We start from the raw sequence: 25,618 nt of genomic DNA, 5'->3' as shown, positions 1-25,618 counted from the left end.
CCCACTGAGGCTGTGGCCTCCATCTCTGAAGATACACAAAGCCCAAATAGACGCAACCATGAGGAACCTGCTCCAGGTGGTGGTCCTGCTCTGAGCACAGGGGTGGGCTGGGCCATCTCCAAAGGTCCTATCTCACCTCACCAAACTGATTCAATTCCAAGATTAATGCCATTTAATGCAATGCTTGGATAGCTCTTTAATTCCCTACAACTTCAGGTATGTGTAAAGTTTTAGAGCATTTTTAGCTGTACACATTCTCACTAAGGACAAAAAAAAAGAGGAGTTTCTTAGTAGCTTTGAGGGAGAAAAAAGAGATTTAGAAGTCCATTCGGATGCTGCTTTTACTCAGGAAGGAAAATGGCATGTTTGAACGATACCTGTGCTTCACCACTCTCAGACCTTTCTATTTCTTCTTAAAGTAAAGACAGAATGACTTTGGTCCATTATGAGTACCCCAACGCCTAAAAGAAATGCATTAACCACATTCACCTTTTCCTCTACAGTAATCGCACAGATCAGTCAGAAAGGAAAAAGACAGTCTTGCCTCCTAAAATCAGTTCTTAACCTCTCCAGTGATAAAGCAAACCTCTTCCACTTCCCAGCATTTGTGTATTTGGTCTTGCACCAGCCTTCTTAAAATAATACTTTTCAGCTATGTGCAAAACCAGTGTCTGCCTGCCTCAATGCCTCTGCCAGAGCACCATCCAGAAAGCAAATTCAGGGCCTGTTTATGATGGAGAGGTCTCCAAGCATTTACCCTACAGATGCAAGGTAACCTTGTTCTGCTCATTCAGGCACTACTCCAATACACAAACCAACCCGGAGGCTGTTTGTAACATCGGTCTGACCAGCTGCAGGGAGGACAGGAGCACAAACGTGCACATGGGCACACATTTGGGTCAGGAGCTCGCTAATAAGAGTTTGCTTTTGCCTGAGGAAGTGCAACATCCATTTCGGGAGGAGCATGACATCCACATTCTCTAGCAAATCTCCAATTTCTGTTGCTAAAGATGTTGCACGCAGTTGCAAACCCAAAGGAGCTCCCCAAAGATGACTGCAGTCTCCTGCAAACAACCCCAGTTAAATCACCACTTGTTTCACCTAACTCGTACTCTGGGCTCTACAAGAGAAAACAGTTTGCTCCAAACCCCAAACTCTATTCTTGGCTATAAAAAGCAAACAGGACAGAGTCTAAAACAAAACTTCCCTTCCTAGGGAAAAGATCGTTTGGTAATACTGGGAAATGGGGAGCCAGCCTGAAAAACACAATGCGTCCATTGCTTTTCATCATAATTCAGTGTTAATTCCCTTGTGAGACAGAAAAGAAACATCCATGCCATTTAAAATAGTTTGAGATATGGAAAAATTAGCTCAACCAAGGTTATAAAACAAGGCCAGAACAAAGCTTAGAGCAGAGGCCCTGGGTCTCCAAATCCCTAATCAAAGCATGACTGAATCTGCTCCCTGAGCATTACACACAGTTGAAGTTCCTGTGAGTATACAGATATTATGAAGGGAGCACACTTCCCTAATGGTACTATTTGGATACAACATGCAGTGGGCTGCTTTGTTACCAAGAAAACCTCTCATTACTGTACAAGGCTTCACTTCCACCTGTGAGAGCTCCTCAGTTCTCCCAGAAACACAGGAGCATGGAGAGTTACAACATGCCAGCCTCCAAAAGGTTAATTAGCAGTGAGCTGACACAGAAGGTTGGGGAAGGGCTTCATTCATGTTAAGTCTACAAATACATTTTCTTTACATCTTTTCCCCATGTAATTACACATATACAGCAGATAATGCTCTTGTACCCAGTTGACCTCACTGTAGAGTGAGGATGTAAACACTTCCTCCATAATCTCCTTGGAATCAAAGTTATTACCTGAAGAAACAGGTGCTCTGGGGAACAGTACTTGGTACAACAAATAACGCCTCGGTATTTACTTTAATACATTAAAATGGAAAGAAGGGAACAGAGTCAAAGACAAGTCCAAGAAAAGTGTCAGCCTGAATGCACAATACCTGCTTTCTCCAGCTCATGCTATGCAGTAAGAACCCACAGGGCAACGCAACATCAATACACTGCATTGTAAGTTTCCAGGCTGTTTCGAGCTCCCATACTGAGAGAAATCAGTTGTTCCAAAGTAGATGCCATTTCCAGTCGCTGTCCCAACACACAGCCTTCCTTTCCTTTGCTGATTTGATCACATCTAAAGCTGAATCCACAGCAGCAAAAGCATTGACAGTTCTCAGCAGGAGGTGCTAAAAGGGGCAGCAGAGACACTGCTGGCTGCCAGGGATGCATGAGGCAAATGGACACCTGGAAGAAACAAACCTGCAAGCTCTAAGTGCAGCCTCCTGAGCTCTGCTCCCTGTCCCAACAGCACCATAGCACAGGCTTCCATCATACCTTGTCAAGTTTGCATTTTTACAAAGCCCTGTCCTGGAATAAGCTCTTACAACTGTTTTAATTATGGAAGTTTCCTTCCCTTCTTGCTCTTCGTAGCAGAGAGGCATTGCAGGGGGAGAGGAGAATTGAAAGCGGATTTCCAATAAACCCATTCACCTTTAAGGCCTCAAAATGGGAACCACTCTGCATATTTATCAGGCACACACCTGCTGCTGCAGCACATAAGTGCCTGGAATGGAATATAACAGCACTGGTGGCATTACCAGCAACACACTGGGTGCAGGGGGGGAACAAACAGACACTAAATACAGCTTGTGAAGAGGAGAGCAGAACAAGGATAAGTTGGAAGCCTGAGGGTACATGAAGAAAGCAGAAAGGTTTGGGGGTTTGGTTTTCTCTATTAAACTCATTACTTGTTCTCAGCTCTGCAATAAAGTAAATACTGAGAAAAAATAATAACAGAAGGGAAGGGAACTGAGGTTAATTTTCAGGAGACAGAATATCCCCGAGTTGAGTGATAAATTACACAGCCCGTTTCTCACCTCCTTTATTCTTTAATGTGATTCAAATAATCAATTCAATTTAATCGCAGCAGCACTCGTTTCCCCACCCAGCTTTCTACTGCTTCAAGTTGAAGTGAACAAAGCACAGGATGACCTTAATTGCACATAACGTGCTGATTCTGATTCCAACAAGTACAAACTGATTGTATGAAACTGATTACATGAGGCATCATGTAATAAATATGATCAGAGACACGACATCTCAAACACTCCAGCCCAGCCACATGCTCTTGGCTCAAGCCTAAGCCACACCACCACCCTGGGCAACCCTCAACAAATAAGGAGCCCTATGCACAGCTCACGGTGCAGCTACCTAAAGCTTTGCTCACACACCTACTTAATAAACTCAAGGCTGATACTGCAAAGCAATAAAGGTGGCAGGGTATTGTGTAGATGAGCTCACAACCACAAAGCAGCAGTAAAAACCCCTGCCAATGCAGTCATACAGTCTTAATGAAGAAGTCCCCAGACTTCTGTCCAGCTCTGGTTGCTGATAGACTTCCCCACCTCTAAGCAAGGCACAAAAAAATATAAAGTACTATTATTAAAAACAAAAATCAAGCTTTCAGAAGGTTATTAATTGTGCTATAGCAGAAAGGTCATCCACAGAACCCTGCATCAGCTCTCCTGGAGATCCAACATTAAAGGAAGAGTAATTACCTGATCCCATACTCCTTCCTGCCATGGGACCTTTTGTTGTTCTGTGCAAAAGATGGATGGTGCTCACTGAATGAGCAGCTATTCAATATTTTGTTTTGATCTTATTGTTAGCTGCGTGACCCCATGCATTATTTACTGCACGCTATGCAAACCGATCTCCACAGAGAGAATTATTAATTTCCTCTTGGATTTCTCTACAGCTATAGAATTTCTATTCCTTCACAACCATGCACGCACACACACTTCAGCAATGCCCCACAGCTCCTTCTCTGGCTGCTCCTGCTTCAGGGACTCACAGATTAAGGGAAGATAGCATTAATTCTGTATCTTCCCCTGTGAAGCACCCGGGGCCTTTTCAGCATCGCCTGGAACTTGTACCAGCCTCACGGATGGGAAACAGCACCACTGATTTCAGCTGCAGCTGTGGGTTCTTAAGCCCTATGGATATCAAATCCAGGGTATAAGAATCAGGTCCCACCAGGGTGACAGCCAGTGGCCAGCCACCAAAGCCGAGCTTTGAGAAAGTTATCCAGAGCCACTGGAGAGGATCTGGGAGGGGTACATGATAGACAGCAGTCAATTATTTTGTCCTGCCTCAATTAAAAGCAAAAGGGCTTCCACCATTTCCTTTGGGACACAACTCTACAGTCTCACAGACCTGCAATAAGGCTCTTCTAATGTTTAAAGTAAATTATGCTCTCATTCCGGATCTCATTCTATTACCCTTGGCACACATTAAGTAACTCTCCCTTCCTCCTCCTTTCCTCCAAAGGTGCTCCCTGTCACAGCTCAGTTCTCAGCAGTAGATCTGGGAGTTAAATACATTTAGGTCTCACACCCGAGCATTTAAACATCACACTGAGGGATGTGGTTTAGTGGAGAAATACTGGTAGTATGTGGATGGTTGGACTGGGTGGTCACTGAGGTCTTTTCCAACCTTGGCGATTCATTGTCTGTTCTAAAAGGGAATAAGTTGTTGGTCATTTCCAGGTCCTTGTAGCAGTTTGTCACTCTCAAGAATCATGCCCAGGGTATATTCAAGGCAGGAAAAAATAAATCCCAAGCACATGGCAAAGGCAGAGCATCTCACCTGTTGCTTATGTAGATCATAACTATTTACTTGCTTCGTCCCAGAGTCATTTGAGTCACATGAAAATATACCATCAACAATCAGCCCTCTCAGACTCCCAGCACTGCTCCCAGATCTCTCCCATCCAAGTCCAAGTATGAATTTACTCCACAACCACATTGCAGTGTTGCAAAACTGCAGTTTCCCAAAGTTGGGGTAAAGCTTCTGTCTCTAATTCATAACTTTGAGAACTTGATGTTATTTCCCCACTTCACCATCACTAAGAACAGCTTCCAGAGGAACTACTTCTAAGTTTTCCTTGATCTTTAATGAGAGGAAATGACTTTTCTCACTACAGGAGTAGCCACTGATACAGGCACAGGAGAAAAAGCCTCTTTAAAAACAGCTACAAATAGGAGTGATTTCATGTGGGGAACTGCTGAGTGACCTTCAGCCAACAGCAAGACTTCATTCCAGAGCATTACATCTCAGCCATTTGCAGAAATAAGTCTGTGTTCTTCCTAGAAAAGCATCAAAGTGCGAGAGTAAAACAGACATCAAATTCAGCTCTACTCAGTATGCTGAGTATTGACACTGAAAATGCAAAGAAATGTAAATAAGTACCTTTAGAAAACATTCAAAACTTTGACACTCTGAAAAGCTTTGTAATAAAAGATGCAAAGTAGCGACTTGACTTTGAAAGGGTTTCTTCTGCTGGGTAGGTTCATCTAAGGACAATTAATTATACTTTCTTATCTTTGCAGGCTCTGGCCTTGGCAGTCTCCAGAGTTATCCCTGTGCCAACAGAGACAGCGGTTGTTTATTTCCAAGCTTTCCGCTTCTCTGAGTATTACAACCACGTGCTGATATCTGTTAGGATATAAACCACCTCCCGTTTTCAAATCACACAAATATAGTCACTATTTCTCCAGGAGACCCTACTTGTAAATAAAGGCAATTCATCGGGAAACTGAGACATCGCTTCTGCCATTGTAGAATGCGATAGTATGAAGATGAATATTCAAAGCAGAAATTCCTTTAGCAAGTATACATGGGACTTCCTATACGGCTTACTGAAAGCTGTTATTTTGCACTAAATTACATGGACTTTTTTTTCCCTTCCAATTCACCTTAGAATGTTTGAACCCCGAGAACAGTAGAACCGCTCATTTCAGAACAGCTGTTTTCCTTCAAATCGATTTTCAGATCACAGTCATGGAAACTTTTCAACCGGGCTTAGAATTAACGAAGATTTTTCTCCCCCACAGAAATTAAACAGAGGATCCAACCCAGCCACGCAGCATCTGAGCAGTCAGCTGCGGCCCTGGCAACAGCTCTACGTGTGTGTTTGTGTGCAGGGGGAACAGGAGGGACCAGTCTGCACTGCTGGCACACGGACAGGCCGGCTCTGCCTCCTTTCTCATCTCTCTTGCAGGAAACCCAGACATCCTAAAGGGAATTAAGTCAGCACTGGCAACAAAGCCACTGACCCAAAAGCTGAATTTATTAGATGCGAGATGAACATCAGCCTTTGCTTGCTGCATGCTCATTCTTTCTCATTACTAAAATAAGCAGCACACAGTACCATAAATACAGCAGCACTCACAGGAAGAGATCTCTAAAGTATCAGTCAGACAGTAACAACAGGGGAAACTCACTGCTGTCATGTTATGGGCTCTTAAAATATTAAGTGATTGGCAGATGCAGCAGTGAAGCTCACACACTTCTCTAAGCAAACACAGAATGGTTTGTTAATAAATTCAAAGTGTTCTCATCAGCCTGGGTTGTGAAGAGAAACTCATCCAGTTTGAGAAAACACTACAGTGCAATTGAGGGAGGGTAATAAAATATATGCATCAGCTCACGTTCTGGCCTAAGGGCCAACTCTTTAGAAACAACAAGCTCTCTTCTTAGCTGGCAATTAGCTTGGGGAAAGGGAGAAGAAAGGCGACAGCACCAACAGCCACTCTCAGAACCTGCAAGCAGCAGATAGCTGCCAAGCTCTTTCCTTCCTTCTCCACTCCAGACCCACCCCAGCAGGTTCCCTTCACCTTTCATGTCCCATTTCATGCTTCCTCCCTTTCTTTTCCCCCCACAACAACCCCATGTGGATCCATTGCCACCTCCCCAAGCATCCCCATCACTGATGCCTATCAGCAGCCACCATCACTGCTCCCATTTCTTCTCCACTTTTACATCTCAGAGATGAAAGCCTTCTTCAGGCCACAAAAAGCTGTTCTGCACACAGGTGGCTCTTCAGTTATTTCGGAGTTGTTATGCAGTAAAGCAAGCGCATTAAGTTTAAAAGAATAAAAAAGGAGGGGGGGAAAGGACTTCAGTACAAAGATGCTCACTAGGGGAGAGGATCTGACACTGATACAAACTGACAACTGCCCATCAAGTACACAGCAAGAAGGAAGATAAGCTCCTGAACACCTACCACAGGCAGGTCTTCCTGCCTATCATGGATGCATGCATATGCAGCCCTTGGAAACAGCCTGATTGGCATGGACAGCATTACAGGTAGTCCACACATGTTTATGCTGATGTTGTTCAGGCCTTGGGAACAAAGGAGTAAGATTTAAAACAGTAATCTTCCATCTACACATTTCAAGTACCACCAAGACATGAAATGTTTCCACAAAGACCAACCGATTATGGTGGAAATACCATCAACTGCTTCTTTTAGGGCATTTAATTGACAACTAGGGGAAGAATGAAGTTTGGGCTGCCAGCATAAGGAAAGGACACACTGACAGAAGCCTCTGTTTAGGAGAGAAGAACCATCAAGTGCAGCAGCTCCCCATCTTGCTGACAAAGTGCTCTTTTGCTTATCCACTAAGTACTGCCGCAATTCCAACATGCAGGAAAAGCACCCCCTCCATAGCAGCCGAATTCCATTAATTCCCTTCTTCTCCTGACTTCAAGCCCTCCTTCTGCCGGGCAGTCACAGCCACACACACTTACACCAAGAGACACTTGTACCATCCATCTTCATCACACTCCTAAGGAAAGTTGCATGGCATGAATAGAATCCTCAGCACGGTGTTTTCATTAGAAAAGAAAGCCTGCAAGCACTCCACACACAGCCGCTATTCACCTGCTGAAAACCTCCCTTCCCACTTACAAAGGTCCATCCTCCATCACTGAGGAGCTGGCCTTTGAATTGATACTCAGGTAACAGAGATGCACTGATACAGGTCATTCAAGTAACGCTGATAAATTCAGCAGTACCAGAGTCAGCAAAAGCACAACATTTCAAGGTGAATAGCCCCAGTACAGTTCAAAGGCCTATTTCTGCTCAAGGAGGTAATAGCATTTTCTTCAGATTTGAGAGAGAACTGATCCCCAGCATTATAAAAAAGTGGATGAACTCTGGATTAAAGTGCAGTTCTCTTCCTATTGTCACCCTTCACAACTTCACAGAGGACAAGCAGCAAGTCAGCCCTCCCAACACAGCTGTGTGAGCACTGAGCCCAGAGCTGTTTCATGGAATCATAGAAACTACTCAGGTTTCCCAGCCACTCAACAAATTCACTATGTGGGATCCAAGCTGAGATGATAACACTTGGAGGTGACACAAGGCAAGAAACACAGAGACTAACAGGAAGGACTTCCACAAGTTCATTGGCCAGAAAAGGGAGATTAAACAAAATAGACATCCCTTACCCACCAACAAATAAGACAGGAGAACTAGTGACAACTGACATGGAGAAGGATGGAATTTACACTAAAGTTAATACCCTTATGCATGATAATGAGATTGGCTTCTAAAAGGCCTTAGACACATTCTTTATGTTGGAGATATATGGACCCTAAGGGTAGACTATTTGGTGGATAAGGAATTGGTTGGAAGGTTGCAGCAGAGAGTGGTGGTCAAAGGCTTTATATGTCCGGGTGCAGCCCAGTGATGAGTGGTAGCCCCAAGGGCCCATTCTCGGATTAATACTCTATAATGTTCTTATCAGTGGCATAGTCAGTGAGATCAAGTATACTCTCAGCAGGTTGGCAGACAACACCAAGCTGAGTAGTGCAGTTAATGTAATAGAAGGAAGGGATGCCATCCAGAGCAACCAAAACAAGCCCCTAAGGTTGGCTCATGCAAACCAAATAAGGTTCAACAAGGGCAAATACAAGTTCAACTTATACCTGGGTTTTCCCTGATCCATGTACAGACAGGGAAAAGAACTCCTTGAGAGCAGCCCTGCTAAGAAGAACTTTTGGTCCTGGTGAATTAAAAGCTTAACATGAGCCAGCAGTGCGTGCTTGCAGCACAGAAGGCCAACTGCATCCTGGGCTGCATCAGAGGCCCATGTAGCAGCAGGATGAGGGAGAGGATTAGTGACTGAGTTAGTGGTTAGCCACTCTGCCCACAGCACAGAGACTGAACTAAGCAGTCCTAGAGGTCCCTTCCAACCCAAGCCAGCCTATAATTCTATGATTTTAAGTTAGTCTCAATGGGAGCCAAGAGGCACAGGAGCAGAGCAGTGTAAGCTCATCAAAATGAAAACATTTAGGAACCCAAACACCACTACTTCTCTGTGCAACTTCAGCATGGACTACGGAGGCAAAACCCCGATCCTTGAGCAGAAGTCAGATCAGGTACAGACATATATTGCAAATAGTGCAAAAAACCAATTTAACAGGCTACAGTAAGACTCAGGTTCCTCATTGCTCAGGTTCATGCAGACTGGACATTACTCAAACGTACTTTATTTGTACTGCTCACAATACTGAAAGATACTGACAGTAACCTCCTGAAGCAATTAAGACCAGAACATTTACTGCCAGCCTCACCACCTCTGCAGCAGTTTGGCTGCTTGGGAGCCGTATTTGAGGCAGGATGGGGCCTTGGGCAGCCTGAACTGGTGGAAGGGCAGCCAGCCCACAGCAGGGGTTCGGACTGGGTGGGCTTTAAGGTTCCCTTCCAACCCAACCATCGTGTGATTGTATGCTGTCACTTGCAGAACACGCTGTGCCCTCCCATCCAGGTTGCACAGCATCCAACATCTCTGAACTACGGTGTGATGGATAGGATGTATTTACCAGATATTAAAAAACAAGTGACTCTGATTAAATGATGTATGGTCTGATTAAGACACAGGAATGATCTCTTCTTCCATCAAGATAGATCATCTTTAGAGCTTCTGATAATGAATACTAGAAGCAATTGCACGTCGGTTACAAATGTACAGCAGGTTAGGGCCAGGCTGTACAAAGCCTTTAATGATGTTGCAATAGTGAGCAAGCAACATCCAGGAGTAAGAGGTGACAGGTAAATAAATTGCATTTCCCCTCCAAAAAGTGAACATTACTGCAATGAAACAATACCCAAGTGGTGCCAGACAGCACAAACGGACAGCACAACGTCAGAAGAAAAACAGGAGAACTGTAAAATTCAAGTGCCATCAGAAAAAAGCGACTCTTGTCCAAACCCTGTGGTTTAAATGAGCCAAGTAATACAGGCCCATAAAATGCTCAGAAATGCCATAAAATCCAAGTGCACCACATTCTTCTCAGAAACGAGAACACAGAACCAAGCAGCAGCAATCCAGGGGAGCTCTCTGGGACCAACCACCAGGTGACACAGGAGGTTCTGTGCATTGCAGCTTCCAGCAGTCCCTTACAGCAGCGACCTCCACTTTAAGCTCTCTGCAAGGAGAGCCTCATCTACCAGCACACCTACAAGCACATGTTTGAAACTTCATTGCACGTCGTGTCTGTGCATTACAAGACGCTCGGGAAACACTCCTAAGCATTCTCCATACTAAATTAAGAAGCATCTCTCTAAAGGATGCATGCTTTACACAGAGATATACACACACTCCTTCTGCTCTTCACCCAAGTACCATAAGTTTTTATGAATGCCAGCTAAGCTCCAGCATCCCTACAGAGAAACAGGCAAGCAGTGCCCTTAGTGCTCCCAGGAGCCAGCAAACCCATCCGTGCCCCAGCACACCTCAGCAGCTGGGTTTCCTCACACCTCTCTGTCAGACTTGCACACTGAAAATATTTCAACTCTGGAATTAACGTTCCACACCTCTGTTTTTATGTTCAAGCAAAGAACCCATCGATATATATTAGTTTACTCCCATTTATAAGACCATAACGGATGATAACAGAAGCATAACCACCATTATGATGAATAACAAGCTTTAAAAAAGCCACTAAACACACAGAGAATGAGAGAGACGCTAATCCTGTGCTGAAAGCTATTCAGGGGGATTGTCAGCACGGTGCTGAACTGATCAGTTTATTTCTTTTTTCCTGCCTCCACTTAACTGGATTTTATATACAGAAGTAGATGCTCCCATAAGAAACAACCCCCGACTGCAGCTGTTTTTTGGGAGGTTCACGAAGCCTCAGACCTACATCTTTACCACTCCACAGGTTTCCATGGCAACAGATGGCGGTGCCTTTGAAAAAATAAAATACTATTATATTCTTTTAGAATAAGTATCCCAAATCATTCCTGTAATATTACTGAAAGCCGAAGCACGTGGGCCTGCACAGAGAATTAGAAGCTCTATGGAAGTACAATTAAATGAGAACGGCAGAGCTGAGGGACTCTCAGAAGGGTAGAGGGAAAAAGGGGCTCCACATCTGTAGAACCAGAACTGGGAGCCACAAACACCTCCATATACAGAAACCTTTCACAGCCACTGTAGGGGAGGCAGCTTCGAGTCACCTTTTTAATATTAATTATTTATTAGAAAACAAATCAAAGCAGCCAGGGACAGAAAATAAAGTTGAATTGTAGCAAGAACAGCTCCCCAGTGAGAGTGAAAAATGATTATTGAGTTAAATGGCTGCATTGTTAACAATTGCCACACTGAGTAGCTTACTCGGAAAGATCCATTTTTCACTGCCAATTTACCGACAGAGAAATCCACGACTCAATTAACTCCTGGGAAATGAATTCATTTCACCCCCCCACACTCCTCCCAGCTCAGTCCCTCACCCCCATCTCCTTCTCCCTTTAATCTCCAGACAAACCGTGTATCACAAACCATCCAGCACCATAACTTTGTGATGGGCAGCAGCCCGAAAGCAAACAGGCACACCTCAGTGCCAGGGAGCAATCCAGCAGATGAATAAGCAGAATATATATCAAAACATAAAAGAAAGACTGACACTGGCAGCAGAAGATGACCAAGCATCCTGACGGCCAGGGGAACAGCCCCAGCACAAGCCCATTGGACTATCCCCCCCCCAGGTGCCCTTCACAGCTGCAGATGAACTTTAATGTCCATGCGCTCCACTTTCTGATGTTAAAAAGCACATGAAGGGCTGTAGTGAAGCACACAGCAACCAGCAGGATCTTCCTTGTAGTGGGAGAAGAGCTGCGCACGTGCTTGTGGAGAAACATCCTGCTGTAAGAAAGGTGCCTTCATTTCTGAGCTCGTACAGAATGAGCAGCCACTGCAATTACCTGCTGTTACTTCAGAGAGTCACAGAATCACCAAGGTTGGAAAAGACTTCTAAGATCACCCAAGTCCAACCCATCCCAACTTCCACTGGATATTTCCCCACTAAACCACATCCCTTCGCACATCTACACATTGCCTGTTCTATGGGGAAACAAGAGGAACTGAACTAACAGCCAGCCCCAGAGCTGCCCAAAAGTTCAACACCCAGAAGCACATGTTTGGTGGTGAGCACAGAGCTCACACACAACCCAAAGTGACTGCTGGGGGAGCTTATAAATAGAACAACACAGAAATTATGTAAGGAAATAAATGTCAGCCTGCTCCCTTCGTACGAAGCCACACACTCCAAATAGGAGGCGGCCAGCAGCCTGCTGTAGGGTGGCAGTATCTCCAGTTTCACATGCTGGGGAGAATGGAAAGAAGCAAGTATGAATTTAGCACTGTTCTGCCCCGACTCGTGGCTGTGTTGTTTGTTAACGCAACTGTTGTGTCGGGAAATAAACGAGAAGAACACCAACTCCTCAGCCAATGGGTTCCCAACTTCTCTCCCCGTCAGTTTCGGGATGTCCGACCAGAGACTGCCGAGCAACACGCCGGGCTTCGGAACTCCATCACAGCGAGACGGCGGCACCGACGGCCCATAGTTATGGGCACAGCACCACCCGATGGGCGATGCGGGAACGCGCCGAGCGGGCACCGCAAACCCCGCCGAAGTGTAAGAGGCAAAGTGTGGTCGGACAACTTTCAGCATCTTCTTTTTCCCCACTAAACTCCTGGCGATGCGGACAGAACGCACAGCGCTCTGCTCCATGGCGGAGCCGCAGCCTAAGGGGAGGAAGCTCGCCTTTGAGTTCGCTACACACACAGCCCCGACAACACGAAGAGCAGCCCCTCCTGCTTTGAGCAGCAAAGAGCACACGGAGATGGGAGGTGAAACGCTGTGTTAATGGTTAGAAAACCCCAGGGTCACTATTCCTGCAAAACCAACACCGAAAGCCAAACATACCGTGGCTTCCCGAAAATAAGGATTAACCAGATGCTTCCATTGAGTTCACTCGTGCTTAGCTCATATTATGGGGGCATTTCTCTCATTTTTAAGCATTTCCTGCCCCTAAAAAGTTCACCACTTTCACAGAAAAGCTTCTTTCTAAGCACCTGGCTCAATGACTCATCAGAAGGCGCAGATCTCACCCCCAAGTATCTCACCGCCCAGTGATACAATACACACTGAGAACCCAGAAACACCTTTGGAAGAGGAAGGCCAGAAACAGCCCCCCACGTATCACTCGGGGAAGAAGCTCCCTAACTGGGTTAGACTTCCCGGCTTCCTATTAACTGCGGCTATGTGCAGTTGCCTAGCAATGTCAACACGATGCCGTGGTTTTGCCAAAGCACAGATGGATTACAGCATCCCCTTTGCCGAGCTGGGGGCTCAGTGTCTGCCCAGCCCTCCCCATGCCAAACTTTTCCAGCCGTGTTGCACCAAAGGTATTATTTAAAGGCATACATAGTGCTAACTGCACGCTCAGCATCTGCTGCTCTACGAGCTAATTCTGTTTTAAAGAAGAGAAACAAAGTCATCAAGGCTCTCGGTCTTGAGGAAAACCTACCACTGTTCGAGAAGCTAAGGCAAGCTGCAGGAGTGGAACCCCATCTCCAGCACTGAGATTCATCACTATTAAGCAACAAGGGGAATTTTCATTTCCTATAGAATCTTCCTGCTCTGTATACAATCAGAACTGGAAAAACTAAACGCATTAAGTCATTAAAGGGGAATGTAACAACTGTTTATTGTCCAGCGTTAAAGAGAAACTGCAGTTCGACTATTTCTTGTTGAAATATCTGAGGGAAGAGCCAAAACTACACACATCATTCTTTCACCTACAAAATGGCACAAGAGGAGAAGCCTGCACCTGTCATCTCGAAGCCATTCAAACTATGTCTAAAGGAACTTGGAGGAGGGGGAAATAGCAGGCTGCTATTAATGTACACATGCCAGGGAGCAAAGTATTCCTTAACACAGAACCACGGAGAGAATGACAGCTGGGAAGGAGCCAGCCCGAGCGGCTTCCCGGGGAAAGTTACTTGAGCAGCGAGATGAGAGGGGGAGGAAAAAAAATCTGTCCCCAACTCCTAGAAATAACGCGAAACGCTCCTCCGAGCTGAGGAGCAGGAAAGGCAGGAGCCCTCCGGGGCCGCACCTCCTCCCGCAGCCCGCCCGGCTCGCAGCGACAGGTCGCGGTAAGGAATCCAAGTCCTGCGAGGAGACAGCGATGCTCAGCCCTCTCCCAGCACAACTTCCCGAGCAGTCCGGACCCGCAGGCACCGCCGTGACCCCTCCCGGGCCGAACCGAGCTTCCCCGGCCCGCACCGTGCCGAGCTCGCTTGGGGCCGATCCGCCGCGGGGCTCTGCCGGAGGTAGGGCTGAGGCTGGAAGAGTTGAGACTGCTTAGGGTCGGCACTCCGCGAGAACCGGGGGCATAACCCTCTCCGCGCTCACCTGGGAAAGCCTGTCCGTCCGCCTCGTGCAAAAGCCGCAGGAGAAAGACGATCGCGGCGAAGCCGGTCATCCTTCCCCGGAGTGAGCGAGTTCACCGCCCGCCCTCCCCGCTGCCGCCGTGCCGCTGCCTCCCCGCCGCTCTCCCCCGCATCGGAGCTCGGGCGGCGGCGGCGGCCCCGGCAGCCGGAGCCGCGGTGCTGCTCGGCGGAGCCGCCGAGTGGCGGCGGGGAGCGGGGGGAGGCGGGCGGAGGGGACCCCCCCAGCGGCCGCGCCCGCGCAGAGCCGCCCCGCTGCCCCGCCGAGGGGCACAGCCCGGCTCCCCCCTCCTTCGGATTAAAAGCCGTCCTCTGTCGCGCCTGGCGGGTTATTTCCCCCCTCTCTCTCTCTTCTTTAAAATCCCGTTCCAAGCCCAGCTGCGCACACCACGATCTCCTATCGGTAGCGGCTGAAGTACAGCATCGTGCCAGCAAATCTCAGGTTCCCTGCTCCTGCTCGCTCTCTTTTCTAGCGGGGATGGAGCGCCAATGCAGCGATCTGCACTCAGCGGGGCCGGGGCAGAGCCAGGAGGAGGGACGGAGCGACCCTCTGCCGGGGGGGACTGGGGGCGGTGGGGTGGGAGGGGGAGCGGCGAGTGTTCGGGGTCCTTTGTCAGCAGCTCGCTGGGCGGCTGCCTCTGAAAATAGTCATTTTCGTCATTATTCACTTTCGAGAGTTAACCGCTAAAGACCGAGTCGCACCGCGTAGCGCCGCACACGGGCTGGGTACACAGGCTGACACTGTCTTGAGCTAGATAGTAAAATATATAAACCGCTTTCCATAGGCAACTTTACTACAAAAAACCCATACACTTTATAAGCACAGAATCAGGACACATCAATACTGATCAGCCACCTGAGCTGCGATTTGCACAGGAAAGGGGAAGCTACGACCACCTCACCCAGGATAAAACGAGTCTTTAATCATCAGCACAACAGGAGATTATCTGTGACAGTAACTCAACTTCCCCAAGAAATTCCAGCGGTGCTACATATTCTTTTCCTCTCACTGCTTTAGGTTTAATAGAACTCTGCTTCCTCATTAAATTTAATACTGCCCTCAGTGTCACTTCATCTCCCCCCTCTTTGTGCTTCCTTTGGCACACAGAGCCCATTCCTCCCTCTGCTCCCAGTGCACAGTGGGTTCGGGGATGGGGTGAACAAGGTCAGTTCCCCCCTCCCCCCCCAGGTACCCCGAACCCATATTAGGGTGAGAGACCACCCTGTGCAGGGCAGCAGGACTGTGGCACACGGCAGTGGGATGGGGCACTAGGAAGCAAATTACTCATCTGGTGACCCCTCCAAGCAGCTCGGCCAAAACAGGTAGAGGAGACTCCTCTGATGAGGAGGTTTTAGCACCACAGCATCAAGGTTCACATTTGGATGTCACTGTTGAAGTACTTCACATTGCATTCCTTGTTTTCTTAAGCACAGACACTTCACCAGCCAAGCATCACCTAATGGAGGTAACTGCAATTTGCTGCTGGCATCCACCTGCTGCCCCCAGGAGTTGCACTGCTGGAAGCAAAGACAACAACAGCAACACAGGTAACAACGAGCCCTGGTTTGCCCTGTTGCCCACAACAGCATTCCAGACTTTCAGTTTCTTATCCAACTGCATAAAACTATTTCCAACAATACAACCTTCCTCCATAGACAAAACCTAAAGACTTCCAAAGAGACGAAATTCCTCTTTCAAAAGACAAGGTAGTTCTGCAGAATGAGTTATTCATCCTCAATGCAAAAGGAGAGAAACAGCCCCCACCCTCCTCACTGTCACAACCATACGGCACCGTGACTCCACCAGCACACCTTGCTCATGGGGCAGGATCACCACACTGCAAACCTGGTGACACCAGAGAGCAGACAGCAGCAGAGCCCAGGACAAAGCACAGCACAGTAATTGAAGCTGCCCCACTACGGCACCTGTTTCCAAGTTCTTCCCTCCTCTGCCTGCAAGCCTATAGGAACAGTTTCTGTATGACAAGCACTCTGGAAGCGAAATGTTGAAGTAATTGCCATTATTTAAAAACAGATACAGAGCTGAGGTTCACTGGTATTGAGCATCTCCATTCAGAGAGGAGTTTGAGAGAAGGTCTGAGCACTGTGCTCAAAACCAAAGGCTCTGCCAGCCCAAAAACAAAGCCTTCCAGCCAAGGAAGTACAGTCCTTTCTGTAGGTGTCAGCATCACTACAAGAATTATGGCATGCCACTATCTTATGCTGAGTAAAGGGACAGTCAAAAAACAAGTATACAACTACATACAAGTATACAAGTATACAAGCATAATGTGAAAGCAGAGAACACGATGGCAAGGAGACAAAACATCACCATCCAAGCAGCCTAAGTCACAGAAACAATCCAGCCAGTAAAGCATGAGCAGGCAGAAACTGCAGAGAGAATCCTGCATCAACACAAAGTGCTCGGACAAGAAGAACAGAGAGGCCTGAACCACAGAGGCGATAGCACACTGTATCCATCCTGAGCACTGGAAAAGGGATGTGAGTGGTTGTGGATCCTCTCAACTTCAATAGCACACAAGTTGGTGGGAGACACTCTGAAGAAACAAGGTTAGAGCTGAACAACACAGCTAAAAATCACAGCGAAGATGTTCTAATGGAAATACACAGATCAAAAGCCTTACCAAAATTGTCTGCTCAATAACAAGCAGCACGATCAGGTCAGCATTGAAATCATGACTTTACCAAAACACCTGATAACATGACACAAAATCCAGCACTACTACCAAAGAAATACACAGAGAGACTCTGCCCTAAAAAGAAAGTTAATGGAGCAACAGGCTGCAGGCAGGGACTGCAGAGACCACAGGTTAACAGCAAGGCTCTGTCAGAGTCTGATCGAGTTTAATGTTTTATATTAATACCCCTGGTTGTCTCCTAATGAAATACACTGATGGCACAAAGTCGATAGGTATCACTAATACAAGGATTGAGAGCAGTGACAGAGGATCAGATGCATAGAGAAGGGATGAAGTCCAGCCATAACAAACAAAGTTGCACTACTGCAGCTCAGCAATGAGAAAACACGCTGCAGACCAGGATCACTAAAACAGACACTGAGAGCAGCAGATTTTACAGCCAGGGAAAGCCCTGATCTTCAAATGGGGCTATGAAGTGTGGCTCAGTGCTCAGTGAGGAGCAGGGCATGCCGTGCACCAGCACTGATCAGCACTAACACACACACAAGCTGTGTCCTCTGCAGCTATTGCGAGGAATTAAAGCCCCCTGAGTGGTCTCACACTAACGCTGAGCTCACATCCTTATATTAGCATGCCAAATTAGCAAAAGAGAAGCTGTACATTAATTCCATTCCTGCACTTATTGTCTCCCCGTTGCTAATGATTCAGAGGTCCCACGTGGCTTAAAACAAGGGGGGAAAAAAGAAAAGGAGCAAAACATTACCATGAGTTCCAAAGTTTGTTCCAGCCTGTTGCTCGGGGCTCATTGGCTGCACGGAACCGTTCCCTCGCTGTGACAGACAAGGAAATGTAATGCTTGCTTTTACTCAGCCCGTACCGTTTGCCCCTGGAAATCAAAAGTGCTGAACAACTGAAAGAGCTGTCAAAACGCGACGCTAAATGCATTTAACCCCCGAGAAAAATCTATCCGGAAAATCAGCTCGTGAACCAGAATAAATACATTCGTTTTTTGAAACATTTAACCACCGGGTTAGTCTGCAAACAGCCCAGCCTGCTGCGGGTTGGAAATAGAAGCGCGCTCCTACGGCACACGCAGCATCCTTATTGCAGCGAGTCGGCTGAGACACGGCCAGGCTGCTGCTGCCCCCCATAGACAGCACAGCTACTACAGGGAACGGAACGCTCCACAACCACGAGCTGCTGCTTTAGGGGTAGGAAAAACCATCTTCTCTCAGCTCCGTGTTCTCCTTCAGTAGTGCACAGGGCACAAAACACGACTGCAGCTCCCTGAAATGCTGCAGTTATGAGATCCCGGAGGAGCTCTGTTCTACACCTGCAGCACCACTCCCCCATCAGTGCACAAATCCTCGCCTGCCTTTGCAAACTTTGTCACGCATTGCAAGCAGCACTGATCCAATTTGGTGAACTTTTTCCTCTCCTGAAACACGTATTACATATATATTTATGCACACACACCACTTTCAGTTCTCATTACAGAACTACCTATGATACACCATATCCCTGCAAGTCAGCAGATGAGAGCAGCAAGCAAAACTTCTCAAGCTGCTCCTTGAGCTCTCAGAGTTGGCACTTGCTCCTGTTCTGCAATGTACATTTGGGTCTAGAGCATGCTCTGTTCAGTTGTTGTTGTCGCAGGTGGGTGGAGAGGTGTTAGAGACAGCACCACACCTTGTGCTGTTCTTTCTGGCACCACGTGCACTTTCACCCATCTGTCCTCCCAATCTAAACAAGTTTTGACTCCAGCATTGGCTTCAGCTCTGCAATTACACACATGCAAACCATCCACCCCATGGAAAAAGGGATCCATACAGAGCTGCACACCTCCCTTTTGCAGCTAATAGCAGGCTGAACTCCTTAAATCAGGAAGGACAGAGCTCTGCCCCACTGCCACTGCCTGAGGCCTCATGTGTTACCTCCTCTGTTTTTCCTCCCTGCAGACAACCATGTGAGCACACTCAGGTACCAGCTGTCTTTTTAAATCTGGTTACATGATGGAACCACTCACTGATTTCAGCCTCATTAGCACTGACATCTCACACCTCAGTTTCTTCCTTTCTGAATAGGCAAAGCTAACTGCCCGTGTTCCATTATGCAGAAATACAAGCTCACCTTTACACCAACACAGTGACACTTTCCAGGAAATGCCAGAGCAGCCTGGATGCAGCGGTTTATCTTGACAAAGCCGTATCATGGGAAAGCAGCATGTTAAATAACACGGGCAGACAAGCAGCAGCACTGAGCAACCCAAAAATGCCACGAAGCCCAACAGCTCTTCCCCAATCACCAAGAATTTTCAACTTTAACACTGACCTTTATTTTATTAGATAGTGAGACCCGGAGCTTTGGTGTGTAGGTGTGCTCCCAATTGAAGTGCCTTTGCAGATTAGACATGGTGTGGTTTGGGTCTGTAGTTCCAAAACTCAGAGATAAATATCAACAAAGACAGCAGTAATGCATAGCGTTTCCCTGCAGCTTCCCACTGCCTTTGCTGCAGCACCTGGGCAGTGCAGGCTGCTGACAGCACAATGTGGGATCCCAGATAGGAAGAGGGGAAATTCCCTCTGGAAAACACCTGCATGTGCTTGGGGGGGGGGGGGGGGGGGAGGAAGTTCCTGGCACATAGATCTAAAAAAGTCAGCCCCAGCCCAAAGGGAACAGCAGCAAAGCAAGGGGACCGCAGAGCACAGGGAATAGAGATGCTTTCCTAAGCACCCAGGATAGATGCTGCATGCCTGCAAGAAGCCACTGTGTTTGCTGAAAGCAAACCTGAAGGACAAGGCAGACCCTGAAGGCACACGGTCAGCAGGGAGAGGTTTCCCTTTGTTTTTACCCTGCATTTTCCAGATCAACTTCTCGCTATTTTAGAAAGTTTGTTACTCCAGCAGTGCTTGCACAGTAAAGAACCAAGAGGGATGTTGGTGTCATTACTGCCATCTTCTGACTCAGCAGTACCTTGAGCATCCTCACTTGCTTGTGCTGTGTTCCAACTACCAGCCCTTAACACTGCTTGATTTTCTCACTGAAAAACTTCAAGTTCCACTTGATACCAAGTTTTATTTTGCAGCCATCAAAACTGGAATCTAGATTACCTGGGGTTCATCAGCACATGGCTACATGTGTACTACAAACTTTTCCTGAGGACTCTGCTATTAAATGGGGAAGCAGGAGCAGTTCTTCCAGGCAGGGGGACAGATTTGCTGCTGACCTTCAGAAATAGATACCAAGTTTGTCAGCTGTAAGAAACAAAAGCCACACAGTTGCAGTCCAGTTGAAAACTACTCCCAGGCAGTTTCAGGAGCTCCCAGCAGCATCACTTCTGTTAACAAACACCTCTACAATTTGTGCTCAGTGTACCTCCAGGATCACTTAAATTCAGGAATGTGATCACACAGGAGTTCAGATGCAGCTTTTCCACTTTTGGGAGCTTCCTCCCCCCAGATATAGTGACAGAGTTCCTTTCTGCCTTGACAAAAGCAAACAACAGAACAAGGGCAATCACATGAACACCCCAGACCCAATCACTCTTCCCTCAGTAAAAGCTTACCCTAACCTTGTGCTTTAGCTTCTCATCTAACCACAACCAGTTCCTTCCTATTCTGTATGTAGGTTAAATTAAGCCATGCTCAGGAGCCAATCTATTGGAAACCACCAAAACCCAGCTTATGGAGTAGAAGGAAAAGAAGCCAGGTGAGATGCTTTAGAAAACTGGAACAAAAACCCTTCCAATACTTAGAAACCTTCTAGAACTCATTCTCTTTCCCAATCCTATGCTAACAAAGACAAGCTCCCACTTCCTCACTTTTTTTAATTTATAATCTTAGTTCCTCTCACCTTCCAATGCACTTTGTTCTGCACTTATTTCTATTTTTACTATCCCAAACAAATATATTTAGAACTGAACTCATTCGCTGCCACCCCGCAGTTCACTGTTTCCAGAGCTCATCCCAACTGAAGCAACGATCATGAGCCTTGCCCTTTCTATAGGAGAGCTGGTGAGAGCAGCTATGATCACAGAGCAAAGGATTTGTTCCATGGAAGACTCTCTCCCTTTCTCTGCAACCTGCACATCAAGCTGTGGAGTGGGAAGCTCCAGATGACTCCAGGTTCTGTGCAAGGGGGTGGGCTGGACAAAGCCATAGTTCCTGTTTTACTTCATTGCTCACTTATCCCTGGAAACAGAGACAACCCTGGCAAAGAAATCCTCAGCATGCAATGCTTAGCATAACAGGACAATCAGAAGCAACCACAGCAAAAGTCATCAATAATTAAACTGAAGACTTTAAAAGGTGACAGGGCAACACACCCAACACTGACTCTTATGTCCCCCATTCACTGCGCATTCATGTTAACAGCTCTACAATCACACTGTGCTGCACCAAGCCAAACAGCAACTTGGCAGCCAATTGATTAGCAAGAATATTATGTGCTTTTGTGGCCAAAGCGTATTAAACACTGAGAAGCTCAAGAAGAAATATGAAGGATAAGATTTGACTTATCACAACTCCCAGAGGCAAGTCTGTTGATAACACAGGATTACTAAAACTAATATGCAGTACGTACATATATTCCAGTTACAAGTTCTCCGTCCCTTGTTTCTTTTATTCTTATTGCCCCTTGATTTTTAGGGCTAGAAGGAAAGAGAATCAATGGATACAGCAGATACAAGTCCAGCTAGCGTTACCTGAGCATCAATTACCCCCCAGCATGCCAACCTAGTATGACAGATCACACTGTTGCTCCCTCCACTGTACTTACTCTCTTCCAAGGAGCTTCAGAATCTCATCATGACAGCTCAGATTCCACAAGGGATACGACACAAATTCCCAATTCAGCTAAAAAAAATATCACTATTCCAGTCAATCGGTGAAGAACGAAGGTCAGTGACCTCTTAACAGCTCCAACTCATCAAGTTCTTAAGAATAAGGTTTGCCAGGATGGGACAGAGAAGCAGCAAATCCTCAGCACTTTACATGTGAAATTTTGGCAGGTTTTTCAGTTCCAAACTGCAGATATAAAAGCATCGTCTGTCACTACCTGGATTACATGGGTACACCACAAAGTAACCAATAGGATGAGCATCACTGAAAGGGGAAACTTCTCAAAACAAAACCAGTTGTGTTCTGACTTACAATGACGAGCATCAACCCACAGCTCATCACAGATTGTTCTTTTATGGGCTGTACTTGAATGCTCTGAACCCACTATGAGGAAAGACACAGGCAGCAAAGCCTCTCCTTCTGCACAACGTGCTCAGTGCTAGTCCCAGAAACACTGATGAATCATGACTAAAGGATCACATCCATTGTGTGCTCATTCAAGAAAGTGCATAGAAAACAGCATAAAAAGCTTTAGAACAGGCGCTCCAGGATTTCTCAGTGCATTACTCATGACACGCATCGAATACAAGCTGAAGACAAATTGATAAGCAAACCAGTAAAATACTTCTGTTCAGAATTTACTGCATCGCTGCAGCTTGGCATGAACTTTGTCAAGTATTTAGAAAATAGAGCATCATTAAGATCGTAATTACTACATCTTCACCTTCTCTCCTTCAAAAAATACCCAGAATAAGTCAAATCAAGTAATCAGTAGGGTTCACTGAGGCCATATTTTCCTATGTACAGCACTGTGTCACTCACAGTCATTAGAAGAGACAGAAGCAGAATTACACAGCAGAGCGTGATTAGTTTGGAAATCAAAGGAACAACTTCATGCCTACAAGATGCCAGTGAGGGGAACTGGAACAGCAGGAAACTTGAAACCCACTATGGGTTATCAAGGTTAATCCGCTTCACCCACTATGGCCATCACACCCCTTGGCACAGTCCATCTTAAAAAGCACACAATCCCAGATAAAGCCATAGATCAACGCAAGGGACAAGCCCCAGCTCCTCACATCACCCTCCAATCTCCCCTACCTGAGGGTGTGAAACCTTCCATAACAACCAGATCAGTGAGCACAGACTGACATCAGATTGTCACGGGTTACCCATGGTTGGTTATACCCAACCCAGTAAGAGAGATCCCTATATTTTGAGGCTGTTAGAAGTGCTGCCCATTTCACATCAGTATGCGAACAAATTTGGCTTTGCAGCTTCCTAAATAATAAAGTGCTGTTGCCTTAGTAAGTGCTTGTAAAGCAATCAAGAACTGACACAATAACCAAATGTTTCACTAATAGTAATTATGACTCTTTGAAAAGGACATCTTATAACAGTAATTTATTTCCTACTTGAAAGCCAATCTCGCTAGTTATTAGACATTCCCCATGCTATCACTATCAGTAAATTATTAAACAGCTGACCAGGCTTTGTTTTTTAAATAATTCTCTTATGAAGCTCCCTGATATGTTTACCATGAATACTGAATGATCCTGAGGCCTCTAAGGACACATGAATGATTTCTATTTAATACCTTTAGCAAAGAGCCTGTGTAATTAGCAGCAGGAATTTCACTTGAATCGCAGCTACTGGTGATATTTCCAGTTCACTTACATACGGCCTCAAAAAGGGGGGGGGGGGGAAAGAAGGGAAAAGAACAAAAGCTTTAAGCTTTTGATGGAGAAAACATTTCAGCCTGGGAAGTCACTAAGTGGCTGTGCACTCAGAGACGTGTGAAGAATCAGTCCCCTACCGGGAACATGGCAAGGATCTCCGTACTAGAAAGCATCAGCCCTACCCCCTAACAGAGGAGAGAATTTTATTGAGTTCCCTATAAAAGCATCTAACCTCATTTCCAGCCCTCCTGCTACTAGGCTGTACAGCTATCATACTCCCACTCAAATTAAGAACACAAATTCCTCTGGTTACGTGCATGATCTATATGCATACCTATAGGCTTTTTCCCCTCAAGCTTCTTTCAGACAGCGTCCTTTCAATACACACTCAAGCACCCACTCTTCTAATGACTCTGCTGAACAAAGCAGCATTGTTATCTCCATTGCACAGATGTCACACGGACAGAGGGGTCAACCTCTCCGCACAATGAAGAGGTACATAGCAGAACTAGGATTAAAACCCCTAATTATTAGTGTTATTATAATGCAATCAGCATCCTTATGGCCCATAATTGCCAAACAAGAAAACATCAGAAAAACACAGCAAACACTCCTAGCTCCTTCTCCAGAAGCACAGCTTCCAGTCAGCACAAGACACATAGAAATGGTTCAATTATTTGCTTAAAGCAGCCACAAGCAGATAGGCTTGCCACGTGCCCGAGCCATTTCACAGGACAGATGCATGCAGCAATCCCACCACTCCCTGAGAGCAGCTCGCTGCAGTGATTTGATGCCTGGAGTCCCTTCTCATGCTCTTGGTTGGCTTTCAGTCCACACAGACCATCCACATCCAGCACATGCCATGCATTGAGGCCGTCAGCTGCCGGCAGGGAAGTTGGAGCTCCAGAATTTGGGTTCTATTACCACACTGCAAGAGCTCCACTCAGACTGCCACTCTTTTCAGGCATGCCCATTTTTGACATCTCACAGAACACAAATCATTTTGTGATCTCTTCAAGCAACATTCACATAGCGGAACTCAGAGGTGAGAACTCTTCACGAGCATATTTACAAGTTAACGCTCGCAGACAGATTTGAGCATTCATCTCGTGTTTGCTGCACTGCTTCTATTCCTGTAAGCAGCCGTAGGCGATGCTGCAGTTGAAACCACTAAGAGTTGTGCACCCAGTACCTAGAAGCAAGAACTGCCTTTGAGTTCAGCTGTAAGACCGAGCACAGATTGGATGCTTCAATAGAAAGCAGTGTCCTCAGTAGTGTTCTTGTTATCTCTGACTCGAGGAGCGAGCCTACAAAACCAACTTTATAAGCAAGCCATCACACAAAGAAAGTGAAAACAAGGCTCAGCTGTGCTCAAGTCAAGGCCTCAAAAAACCCACAGACAAATCTTGACATGAGACTTAAAGCTTCTTTTTTTCCTAAGCAAGGCAATAATAAAAAATTCAAGCTTCCATAAATCAAATTCCTCTTGGTGTAACACAACCAAGTTGTGCTATGCTAGGAAAAAATTTGGCCTAGAAATTCTGAAGCTGAATGTTCTAGTTCAGCACTTAATATTTTGGTAGCTGCGGTAATTGCTTTCTGTTGGAGCCAGAAATAAACCTGTTAAGTGTGCAGTAAAAGCAATACCATGACAAGTGAAATCATAAAAGCACAACTTCCAAAGTCAGAGTAATCAGAGCAATCTCAGAAGCATTTTGCTAACGAATTGTAATACGCATACAAGCAGCTTCCCCATTAGGAAAAAGGGATTCCC

General features: G+C 46.2%; 1 protein-coding gene across 10 annotated transcripts in view; it reads right to left on the bottom strand.

Moving 5' to 3' along the window:
- PTPRT (protein tyrosine phosphatase receptor type T) overlaps window positions 1–14,886 on the bottom strand; it is a 405,976-nt gene extending 391,090 nt beyond the window's left edge. For all 10 annotated transcript variants that reach the window (XM_072350259.1, XM_072350261.1, XM_072350264.1 and 7 more), the window contains exon 1: window positions 14,633–14,886. In XM_072350259.1, the coding sequence (XP_072206360.1) occupies window positions 14,633–14,702 (70 nt within the window). In that variant the 5' untranslated portion in view covers window positions 14,703–14,886. The remainder of the gene's footprint in view (window positions 1–14,632) is intronic.
- Window positions 14,887–25,618: the final 10,732 nt, after the last annotated feature.

This window comes from Excalfactoria chinensis, chromosome 15 (genome assembly GCF_039878825.1).
Source record: "Excalfactoria chinensis isolate bCotChi1 chromosome 15, bCotChi1.hap2, whole genome shotgun sequence".
Classification (NCBI taxonomy): Eukaryota; Metazoa; Chordata; class Aves; order Galliformes; family Phasianidae; genus Excalfactoria; species Excalfactoria chinensis.
Note: the sequence above shows the minus strand (reverse complement) of the source record. Positions and strands in the feature narration are given on the sequence as shown.